Source organism: Oenanthe melanoleuca, chromosome 11 (assembly GCF_029582105.1).
Source record: "Oenanthe melanoleuca isolate GR-GAL-2019-014 chromosome 11, OMel1.0, whole genome shotgun sequence".
NCBI classification, from domain to species: domain Eukaryota; kingdom Metazoa; phylum Chordata; class Aves; order Passeriformes; family Muscicapidae; genus Oenanthe; species Oenanthe melanoleuca.
Window position 1 is genome coordinate 8,682,458 of NC_079345.1, and position 11,486 is coordinate 8,693,943.

Below are 11,486 nucleotides of genomic sequence, written 5' to 3' on the forward strand. Positions count from 1 at the left end.
TTCATTGGCTTCACTGGCTTCTTTTCTGAAGAGAAAAATATGCTTGTCCTTAGCCATCAGTGTCATGTTCCTCTTCTTTTCTTGCATGGGTACGTCCTAGTAAGATTTCTTTGGATGAAGAGCATATTCCATACCTTACAACTGCAGAGCTCTTCATTAGGGGCAGGCAGTTGCTTTTAGAGTGAGAGTTGTTCAGGAGGTTATTTGCCTTCTTTCTTGGAGCTAGAGGTGATTCATTGCCAATGCAACACTCCTGATGCCAGCTACATGGAAGTTCTCTGGCTTTGGAGTCCAAGCTGAAAAGCTGGGCTAAACCTGAGAATGCTATCTATGTTATATTTTCAGTATGAGATAGGACAGAGACACTGAACCCTTATTCTATGGCTATCTATGGGAGATGCTAAGAAGGGGATAAACACCTGAGAAGGTTTTGATCAAATATCTTCAGCACCTCCATGAAAATATAAATGGAACTGTTTTACTGTTGGAGCTGACATTGGAAATTTTAATGTGGGCTGTACAGAAGAGACATCTTACATGCAAGTAGGAATGCAATATATTAATGCATCAGAGTAGTGCTGGTTCTCTTGCCAGAAGATTGTGTTCACTGACCTAAAAGTGAAGTGGGAATTTTGTGCTGGACTTTTTACTGCACTGGTACCTTTTTTCCCAGAAAGCCATTGCTAATAATACAAAGAAAGAATAATGTCTGTTTGAATAGAATTGGTCAACAGCATGGTAATTGAAACAAGAATTTCAGGAAACACATTTAAATTGTTTTCTTTTGCACCTTTACAATTTTCTGTGTTTGGTTGCTCTTTCTTTTAATATATGTAACATTAAATCTACTTTGGTCAGTGGAGAGAGATGTCATACAGTATCCTGACAATCTGCTCAGGTGCTTTTTTTTTGCATGTGCAGCTTCCTGATTGCCATAAATCAAGAGTTTGTTTCTGTTAGGCAGTAGCACCTTAGAGTCCTCAGAAGCTCAAAATTAAGAAAACATACTGTAGTTCTGACTGCCAGATTTTCCTGTAATGTGTGAATATATTTATACTTCACCTCAAGAGAAATGTCAGAGCAGAATTAGTTGTGTTTCCAAAATACCAGTCACATCACTCATATATATATATATATATATGTATAATATAATATACACATCTAAGTTCCCTTACTGCTCTGTATGATTTTCAGGGTAAGAATGTTAATAGAACTTGGTCTGGAAAAGCTCCTGGACAGTAGGATCTTGAAAAGAGTTACATGAAGAGACTCTGTAGATGTCTTTTAAACTTTCCTAGTAGAAATAACCTTTGGGTATTTTTTTGTAAAAGTTTCTTATTCATGTTAGGCTAGATTCTCTTTGCATTTCTCCATTTGTCCCTCCAATCAATACTGTTTGGTGCTTTGCCAGCCTCACATATGCTTGTGGCTCCATATGCTCTCAGAATAGTCTGACATTTCCTGTGTGCCTCACTGCATTTCTAGTGTGCTGCTAAGTGTGATGAAACAGTTCTCATCTTGTGATTTGTAATATGAATGTGGGCCTTGCTACTCATCTGTGTGCCTGAATTACTGAGTGTGAGGCAGTAACCTGTGTATTTTGTTGTGGCAGCTCTTGATGCTGAAATTTCTGCTGCTTTTAGTTCAACCTGTTTGTACAGAACTGTTGTTTGGACCTTTAAAAGGACAAAAAAGTGTTCTTGCAAACCATTCACAACTTACCAGCTGATGATCATGAGATCAAACTAACCCAAGACAAAGATAAAATGTAGTTTAATCAGTCTTTTATGCCTTGAAACAAAGCTGTAATTCAGTTTTTGACCATTCTTCTGGGAGTAATGTAACATTTTAGTCATGATGGAATAAGGGCAGTTCAGCTGAGAAGTGCATGGCTGGAAGGCTTCTTCCTTCATTATTATTCCCTGATGATGGTTTGAAAAAAAATCAAAACTAAAGAGGTATATGTCCTACAGTGTGCATGTATCTATGTATACCTTATATATTCAATGGATGGGAGGGCATAAAAGAACTTTATCTGTAATTGCAAGTGTTACATCAGGAATGCTCTGAATTCTCTGTTTCCAAGCTGTTAGAAGCAGTTATAATTCAAGTCTGGACTACAGGACTTCTCAGACTATAGCAGAGATGACAATTTAATTTCTTAATCCTTCTTGCTCTTTAGACTTTCTCAGAAGAATCCTCAGATGATATCCATCCCCATAGTGGTGGCTTTCTCCTGTTATGGTGGACTAAATGTTTCTGCTTATAGCTGCCTCCAGGTAGGCCCCTCTGTCATCCTGCACATACCTTTGTCAATGCTCCATTCTTTCCCCCATTGTAGCTCATTTGTTTTTGTAAATATACTTCATAACTCCCAGAAGCAGTGGTAGTTAAAGTAGAATTGGTGAGGAGCTCAGCTCAGAGCCCAGGTCTGGCTCATTTGTGGAGGATTCATGATTGTACAATTGTGTTTTTAGCAGAAAGCAGCCACTAACTCTTCTACTTTTCCCTCCCCTTTCCCTTCTTGGTGCAGTGCACTCAGTGTGTGTGCTTGATAACTTGATTTCTTGTTGTACTTTTCTCTGCCCTGCCTTCTTATGCAAAATATTCTTCTGCTATGCATGCAGTGAATGTTTATTGTGGCTGCTTTTACTTAGACTTCAGTAACTCTTTTAGCAAGAAACACTGGGGAGATCTTTGTTCACAAGAGACTATAGCTGAGCTAAGAAGACATTTCTTGGCATCTGTTGAAAGGAGGGTATTGAAGGATTTATAAATTTGTACTGAACTGTCTGAGTAGTAGTAATGAACTTGGCTTATTTTTGTTATAAATAAAGGTGAAACCCTGTCAGAAAACACCTGCCTGAAGGCAAGTGGGTCTTTATATTCACGTTAAGCTGGTTAATATCAATAGATAGATTAGCCAAACTTTAGGTACCTTTCAACATTTATTTTTTGCTGAAAGATCATTTTGCAGGCAGATCTATTTGGCAAACCAAGCTGAAGTTTTTTTAGATGATTCTCAATTAAATAGTCTTTTGTATTGCCTCACCTCAAGTTTAGCTCTTGAAATTTCTCCACCCTTTGCTCAGTGAGGAATCCCAACTACAGCATTAGAAAGTACATTGACAGTGTCTAGTAGAGATTTGTCACTACATTACTCTCTCTTTTGAAGAGTCTGACTTGTACAGCTCTAGGGAAATCACTTATTTATTTAGCCTATTTAATTTAGGCTTTGAGCTGGATCAACAGTTGAGGTAGAACAAAGCCTGCATCCAGAATACATTCAATCTGTAGTATTTTGATCTATATATAATTTCTGTGTTTTACTGTTCATATGGATGATTGTTATTTTCCAAGATGTGTGAAACAGTATTAGCATATCCTAGAACAATTGGATATACATTACAGGATGCAAATATCCTTTGAGTTAGTCCTGCACCTGCCATTCACACTGGCCCATTACCAGATGTTTAAAAAGGAAATGGAAAATGCTTGCAAAGAACATCTTTGGGGGGAAAATATTCTCTATATGGTATATTAGCTAATTTGCTAATTCAGCATGAGATTACATTCGTAACATTTTTCTCTCTTCTTTAACTTCAGCTGTTAATATTATTTATCTAAATGCTTATCCTTTAGGCAATTTTACTAAACATTTTAATTCTCTAACATCTTGTTCTGTATCTTAACTTTCTATATTAAAACAAAAAGTCCTCCAGGAGTTTTGTGTCTGGCAACTTCACTTATTGTTTGGCATCAGAAATCAGCAGTTCAGGTTTAAATATTCCTTTAAGATATTACAACAATTGCTTATTAGAATTTTCATCTTGTCCTCATTCTTCTTCTGGAGGAGTTTTCTTAATTCATTGACTGGATTATAATAAATTACATTCTGCTTCAGGGGACTGGATTTCTCAGAGCTACATTTAGATTCAATAAGGATCTGAGAGAAGAACTTTGGGTTCTGGGAATTAATTAGTCTTGAGCAGCAGAAATCTTTTACATACAATAATGTAAATTACTAGTTGCAGTTTCAGTTGGCTGAAAATGTAATCCATGGTATACAGAACACATTTCTTATGGAATGGTCTTCTGCTAAATTGATGTTCTGATTTCAGCATGAAATAAAACAGGTACATGGACTAGTTATTTTATAATTTTCTCATGTTATTTTTTATAATATCTGTAGGAATCTGTGTGCATTTTTCCACCCCTGTGTTGAAGCTCCATTTTGAGGGAAGCTGTGCTAAGATGGATAAACTAAAAGTGCTCAGGAAGAAAGGTGCCTTTCTGAGAAGCAGGGTGACATAGCTGATGCATTGACTTTCAGCCTTTAGGCAAGGTTGCATTGAAGTGTTTATGAGGTTTTCACTGTCCTTTAGCAGCAGGAAATCCTGTCTGCCTTTGAGGCTCAACTAAATTACACTAAAGGATGGAACATTTTTAGTATTAATGATAGTACACAGCAGAGTTGGATTCTGACCCAAAACCAGGATGATGTGCTGGACAAAGCACTTTTTCAATGCAGACAAAGAACAGGAAACTATAGCTGGCCAAATCTTGGTTTATGAATTTCTCAGCATCTTGAGGCTTAAAGATTGATATTATATACAGGGTTTTGACTCACGAAAATCAAACAATCATGTAACAAAAAAAAAAAAAAACCCAAATCAACTATAATAAATCTTTTAGGCTTTTTTGACTTACAAAAATATTAAGAAAACAGATCCTAGTGCACTGCTATTGATGATCTGATTCCTGAAGTAATTAAAAGTTGACCACTTTTAAATAGAGATAACTTCATATGGTACAGATAAAGGCCATTCTGAGTGTTTACCACCTTTGATGGAGCTCCTTAGCTTATAAATGTTATAATGAATAACAGTGCATTGAAGGGGAGCTCAAGGGCAAGGTGTTTAAAAATACTAAAATACTAAAAACTGAAGAAAATTTTTGTAATAGACAAACCTGCAGAAAGCTGAATTGCTATATATGCTTTTTATTTTTGAGAATCTTGAAATGTATAAAGCCAGAGACAGATAAGAAAATGATTTAGAGAAAGGTTCATAAAAGCTTTAGATTAATGCTGCTTGCTAAGGTATAAAATGTTTAAATCTTTGTTTGAATACTGCTTATACATGAGAATGTACCTTTCTATTTCCTTAAATGGTGACTTCATGCTGTCTGATGTAGACATTATTCTTTTGCTACCATGACTGTTAGTTTGCTTCTGTAAAAGAAATCATGGAAGTGATTTAGTTGTGTGTAGGTAGATGAGATGGGTAGGAAGGCTTCCACCCATGTCCTCTGAACTCAGCCTGAGGGCATTTCTGCCTAACTTCATGCTAATGCCCAGATATGTACAGTTCTCAGACCAAGATGGGAGGTAGAACACCTGTCAGTCTGCATGAATTCAATTTTTTCATGTTTCTAATGTCTGCTACTCTAAATCTCTCTCCCTTTGTTCTCCATCCAGGAGACTGAACAGAATAGACTAGAACAGTATATTGCAAATTATTACCCATTTTTGTTTTAGATCCAACATTGCTGGCAATCAGCGGCTCTTCCACTTGCTGTGAAACTTTGATGCTCCTGGCTTCTTGGTTTCAGAGCTCTACCATGGACAATCACCAGTTTGTTGCAGTATTGTCTAGCAATGTCAGCTGTTGAGCAACTGGTAACTTGCTCTGTCGTTTGCCAAGTTGTGAGAGTAAAGCCCAGGGGCACTGCAAGTGGAGCTGAAGAAAAATATATTGCTTAGGAAACTCCAAAAAAAGGAAAATAAAATAGATTGCTAGAATAGTATCTGTAAACAGTATGCTTGATGTTGGCTGTAGTTATTCATTGCAATATGGCACTTCCTTGTTTGGTTAGGTAATATTTTTATTTTTATTTTCTTTACAAAGAATGTTCACTTGTGTTCACAGTTAGAGAATAAAATATATTAGGATTGGGAAGAAAATTCTCAAAACATTTTGTTTTCCTTTGTGAGCATTATTTATGTGAGCAGAAAATATGACTTCAGATGCTTGGCTAAAGAAGTTTGTGGTTATTTAGAATCCATAAATAAGTAAGAAAGCTATGTGACTGTTTGTATTGCATTATGGACTGTCCTTACTATGTTACTATATTTCCATACAAAAGCTCTGATGTAATTGTTTTACATACTCTTTTTTGCAAATATTTTCATGTTTCCTTTTCTTTTCTCTTTCATCAGACATTTGCTGACCGGGTATTTGGTATATTCAGCTGGACAATTCCCATTGCTGTAGCCTTTTCTTGTTTTGGTGGACTTAATGCTTCAATTCTAGCATCATCAAGGTAATGCATATCTCTTTCAGTTTGACAAATATTTGTAAGTCTTTTTACATGTTACTGTTTCTGATCTGTTATGAGAGAGGCAAAAATACTTTTTAAACTGAACCTCTAATGAATAGCCACAATAAAACAACTGATCTAAATAAACCTGTGTGTGTGTGTGTACCTACACCCTTAATACTGCCTTGTTTCCCTAAAGCATTTCTGAGTGAATGCAGAGCATAATTATAAGATCAAATTAATTTTGTCTGTGTGGAGAGTACTCAGGCCTTCTGATTGTTTACATAATTCTAGCAAGTCTGTGTTTTCAAATGTATTTATCTAAAACTTCCTAACCTTTTAAAATCAGTGTTTTAAAACTTTGTACTTGAAAAAACTTGCTACTGCTATGAAGCTGCAATCAGAAAGCTTAGGATACTGTGTAGAACCTTTTCTTTGTGCAATGATTGTGGTTGTAACTAGCAAAAGTTTTAAATAGATTTATTCAAGCATTTCAATATTCTTCCTGTCCATTGAATGAATTTGCAATGCCTCTGTTGAGAAGAAATATGATCATTTGGTCAAGCAGTCAATATAGAACAGTAGGTAATAAAACACTGTGTGTTTGTTTGTTGAGCATCTAGTTGAGTGATCCCATCATTTTAGGGACCTGGCAATCCCTTCTGATAGCATTGAAAACTATTCTTCCCTAAGCTAGAGTATCTTCAGTGTGAGGTTTTAGAATTTTGTGAAACAATAGAAATTTGTTTCAGTTACTGTAGATGTTGTCTATTTAACCTGTAGGATGATATTTTAAAAAAAATGGTTGTTAACAGCATGTTTCTAAAAGCTTATCTATTTTTCAATGGTTGTTGTACAGTACATCTTTATGAGAAGGGTTGAATCAAGGTTCCAGTTTAAAGGGCAGAAATTCAGTGTTGTAAATATTTATTTTGACTGGAGTTATTCTTTTATTTTCTGTAATATATACTCTCTTGCCTGTGATCTAAACATGTGTTCTACTGCTTTTTTCAGGCTATTTTTTGTAGGATCACGGGAAGGTCACCTTCCTGACCTGTTGTCTATGATCCACATAAAGAGGTTCACACCTGTGCCAGCACTGCTCTTCAATGCAAGTTGTTGTTGCTTTTCTTTTCAACTAATTAGATGGGACACACAGCACAGCTTCCCTCAAAATGGAGCTTCAACACAGGGCTAGAAAAATGTACACAAATATATATGTATTAAAAAATAACATGAGAAAAGTATAAAAGAACTAGTCCATGTATATATTCTATTTCATGCTGAAATCAGAACATCAGTTTAGCAGAAGGCCATGCCATAAGAACTGTGTTCTGTATACCATGGATTACAATGGATTGCATTTTCAGCCAACTGAAACTGCAACTAGTAATTGACATATTGTATATAAAAGATTTCTGCTGCTCAAGCCTAAATAACTCCTAGAACCCAAAGTTCTTCTCTCAGATCCTTATTGAACTAAATGCAGCTCTGAGAAACCCAGTCCCCTGATGCAGAATGTAATATATTGTGATCAGTCAATGAATTAAGACAATTTTTTCAGAACTAGAGTATGAATTATTTAAGGGAAAACTTGAAAAAACAATCACAAGAAACAAAACGTACTGTAGTCAAGGTGATTGCTGACAGAGTGATTGAGTTATAAAATTATGCCAAACACCAAGGAGGATAAGGTGTTACTTAAAGGCAAAAATCACCATAAACATTAAGTTTCAAACTTTTGGGCTCAGATTCTTACTCTTGTTCTTTTCTGACAGTGTTTTATGACCCTTATTTACCTATGTGTGGAAGATGTCTTCCAGCTAATTAATTACTTCAGCTTCAGTTACTGGTTTTTTGTTGGCCTGTCTATTGCTGGGCAGTTATATCTACGCTGGAAAGAACCAGATCGGCCAAGACCTCTTAAGGTAATACTTACTACACAATTGTTTAAAATCCCTGTTTTCCATATAATATAAAAGCACTGTCTAAAATCTGGACCATATAAGTTAAGTCAAAAGGTTACAGATTGATCAGGACATAAAGTGTGTTTTCCATTTGATGTTGTACCATACCCAGCTTGTCTGCTGGGTAAGAACAAGACACTGTTGTGTCAGTATGCTCTATTAGTATATGCTGGTTCATCAGGTGTCCCTTCTGTCTGCCCACTGGAGAGTGTCTCAGTAGCCTAACATAGTAGTTAGCCTTTTATCTAGCAGCAGAAATTGGATTGGAAATGCTCAAGTTAAGTAACTCTGCTTGTGAACCACATTTAGCTTCGATGATATCTGATCCTCTAGCAACCTTCTCATACTTGAAGTTGACACTCTACTCAAAAAAGTCAGTAATTCTTGTTTCCCAAGTTTTGCTGGTTTTGTCTAAAACACTTCATACCACTATGCACTTTCTTTCAGCACAGCAGAGTTACCATACTTGATTACTTTTGCAATTTTTAGCAACAGTTCTGTTAAGAATAATTCTGCAATTTGCTTATGGTCCTAAATAGCCAGATATATAAGAGGAAGAGCAGAGAATTTCACAGAGTGGATTTCAGAGAGAGAATTCTGTATCATTCTGTATCAGTTTGTAACTATTGGCAATGAATATTTCATTAACATTGTGTTCTGTTTTTCTGTCTGCAGCTGAGTTTGGCTTTCCCAATAATATTCTGTTTATGCACAATATTTCTGGTGGTAGTGCCACTCTATAGTGACTTTTTAAATTCAGTGATTGGAATTGCCATTGCTTTATCTGGAATTCCATTCTTTTTCTTGGGAGTCTATTTACCTGCATCAAGGAGACCTAAATTTATTAACAAGACTATAGGTAAGTTTCTTTGTTAGCTGGACATGTTGTTAGAAAGGAGGAAATGTGAATAGGTGACTCTTGGTCTGTTGATGGGGAGGGTTGTGGTGGGCTGACCCCAGCTGAGTGCCCAGGGAGCTGCTGGCTCCCCAGCAGCACGAGGGAAAGGACAGGGAGAACAGAGGTGGGAAGACCTGCTGGTGAAGTCAAAGAAAGTTTAGTAAATGAAGGGAGGGAAAAACCCCTGTAAGAGCAGTGAGTCACACATCCCACAGGCAGTCCAGTGTGCAGACAGTCTCCAGGCAACAGCTGTATGGGAAGACACTCCCACAGGCAAACACTTCTTGCTCAACTCATTTCTATTGCTGAGCATGACATCAGATAGCACAAAATAGGCCTTTGCATAGTTTGGGTGAGCTGTTCTCGCCATCTTTCTGCCAGACTTCCTGCCTTCTCCCATTCTGCTGGCTGCAGGAAGAGCAGAGTAAGAGGAAAGAAGCCTTGATACTGTGCAAACACCGTTCATAGTCAAAACATCAGAAAATAGTCTTTATTTCAACCAAGATTGATGACTGTAAAAAGTGTGCGCATTCTTGGTAGCACAAACTGTCTAGCTTTACTGAATCAGTGATTTGGAGATAGATTTTATGTCAGTAAAGAATGGAATTCTGCTTTCTGTTGAATTACAGCAGTTAAATTACACAAATTTAAAGTTTTCTCCATCTGTGTTCTTTTGTTATTGTTACTGTGTTCTCATATAGTAAGGTGGCTCACACAGCCATGATGAGGGATGTGGTAAGGAAGGTTTATAGCATAACCTTACCCTGAAAGCAGGATGTGGTGCTGCAGAAGTAGAATATACGTAAATACTCAGTAATCTTGTAGCTCTTCCTGTGTGCTATTAGTTTTACTCTTTTTATTCTGCCAATTTTACACTCTAAATTATAGAGTAAAATGATTTTACTTCAGTTACTTGGCAGGGTGCCTAGGAAGCAAAACACCCTGGGATATCAACAGAACAGTTTAAGATACTATCTGTGGAAAAAAAAACAAAAACAGTGAGACAGTTATTGTACTAACTCTATTGTTTGTTTCCCTAAAGAGAAGTGAGACAGCATTCCTGACAGCTTTCATTAGTCAGATGTGTTTTGTAATTAGAGTTGAGATAGGTGGCTGTTGTTCTAATCTATCTCCGATTTCTCTGCAGGTGCAGTCACGCGATACATGCAGCTGCTCTGTTACTGTGTTCTAACAGAGATGGACCCAAATGAAGAAATGAAGGTAGAAATCAAATCCAACTAAAGTTCAAAGCCATTACAAGAAGCAGGAGAGGATGAAGCAATTACACAAACGAAGGGGAAGAGGTGGAACTCTGGCAGACACAGAAAAACTGTTTTTGGTGGTCTTTCAGAAATGCTGAAAATGTTCTTACTTGCAGATGGACTCCAACGTGGATCATGCCCTTTTGTCATCCTCCTAACCTGTGGCATGTTTCCAGGGCAGGTTTTCACTGGATAATGATGACCTACTCATTACCTACTCACACAAGCTGTGTGTCAATACTGTTTCTTCTTCAGAATTTGTATGAAAATGATAAGAGCTAATGGATCAAATTAGATTTCTGCAGAACCAGGTGGTGAAGTAATGCATTATTAAGTTAGACTAAAAAACCACTTTGACTCCAAAGACTAAGTCATTTCCAGCTTAATTCTGATGGATGTTTGCATGAAATGATTTGCTGTACTATCTCAGTTTTTATCCCAGAAGAAAACTGGTCACAACAAACTACTTCATTTGTTTTTCTGCCCCTAATGATAAAATAAGTTCTGCTCCATTATTTATAGACTGAACCTACCTTTCTCCCTTGAAGATTTTATTCTGTATACTACATGGAAATGTATCTGACTGTGGCAAGGGTTTAATCAGCAAAGCACCTTGGCACTAAAGATTTGATTAATGGTTGTTGATTTTTTTTCTTGTTAGCTTCTTAGAACTTTGTCCATTTCTAGTAGGTTTTATGAAACTTCCAAAATTAAAATATTCGGTTTGAAGCCTATAAGCATTTGTTTGTGAACTGTTTCAATGAAGACACAGTAGCGGAGTTGCCTCAGCAGTCCCAAAATTCCCCTTATAAATTTCAGTGCTGTTCATAAGAAATTGACCATCTGAAACCTCCCAGAAACCACTTTTTTTTTTTTTTTTCCTTCTATAGCAGAATTTCTGAGGCAGATACTAGAACTTGACAGCTAAGTAGTAGGGAGAAAAACTAGAAATAAAAACAGAAGTAGAAGGTACTACTTCAGCACAGACATGCTAATTTGTCGTCTACGTAATTCCAAAGCTGTAAGCCAAAAATCAGG

General features: G+C 36.7%; 1 protein-coding gene across 8 annotated transcripts in view; it reads left to right on the top strand.

Moving 5' to 3' along the window:
• The window catches only part of SLC7A6 (solute carrier family 7 member 6), a 42,653-nt gene extending 31,468 nt beyond the window's left edge, over window positions 1–11,185 (top strand). For all 8 annotated transcript variants that reach the window (XM_056501083.1, XM_056501088.1, XM_056501085.1 and 5 more), the window contains 5 exons: window positions 6,221–6,324; window positions 7,336–7,432; window positions 8,100–8,249; window positions 8,964–9,147; window positions 10,334–11,185. In XM_056501083.1, coding sequence (XP_056357058.1) covers window positions 6,221–6,324; window positions 7,336–7,432; window positions 8,100–8,249; window positions 8,964–9,147; window positions 10,334–10,428 — 630 coding nt within the window. In that variant the 3' untranslated portion in view covers window positions 10,429–11,185. The remainder of the gene's footprint in view (window positions 1–6,220; window positions 6,325–7,335; window positions 7,433–8,099; window positions 8,250–8,963; window positions 9,148–10,333) is intronic.
• The last annotated feature ends 301 nt before the right edge of the window (window positions 11,186–11,486 follow it).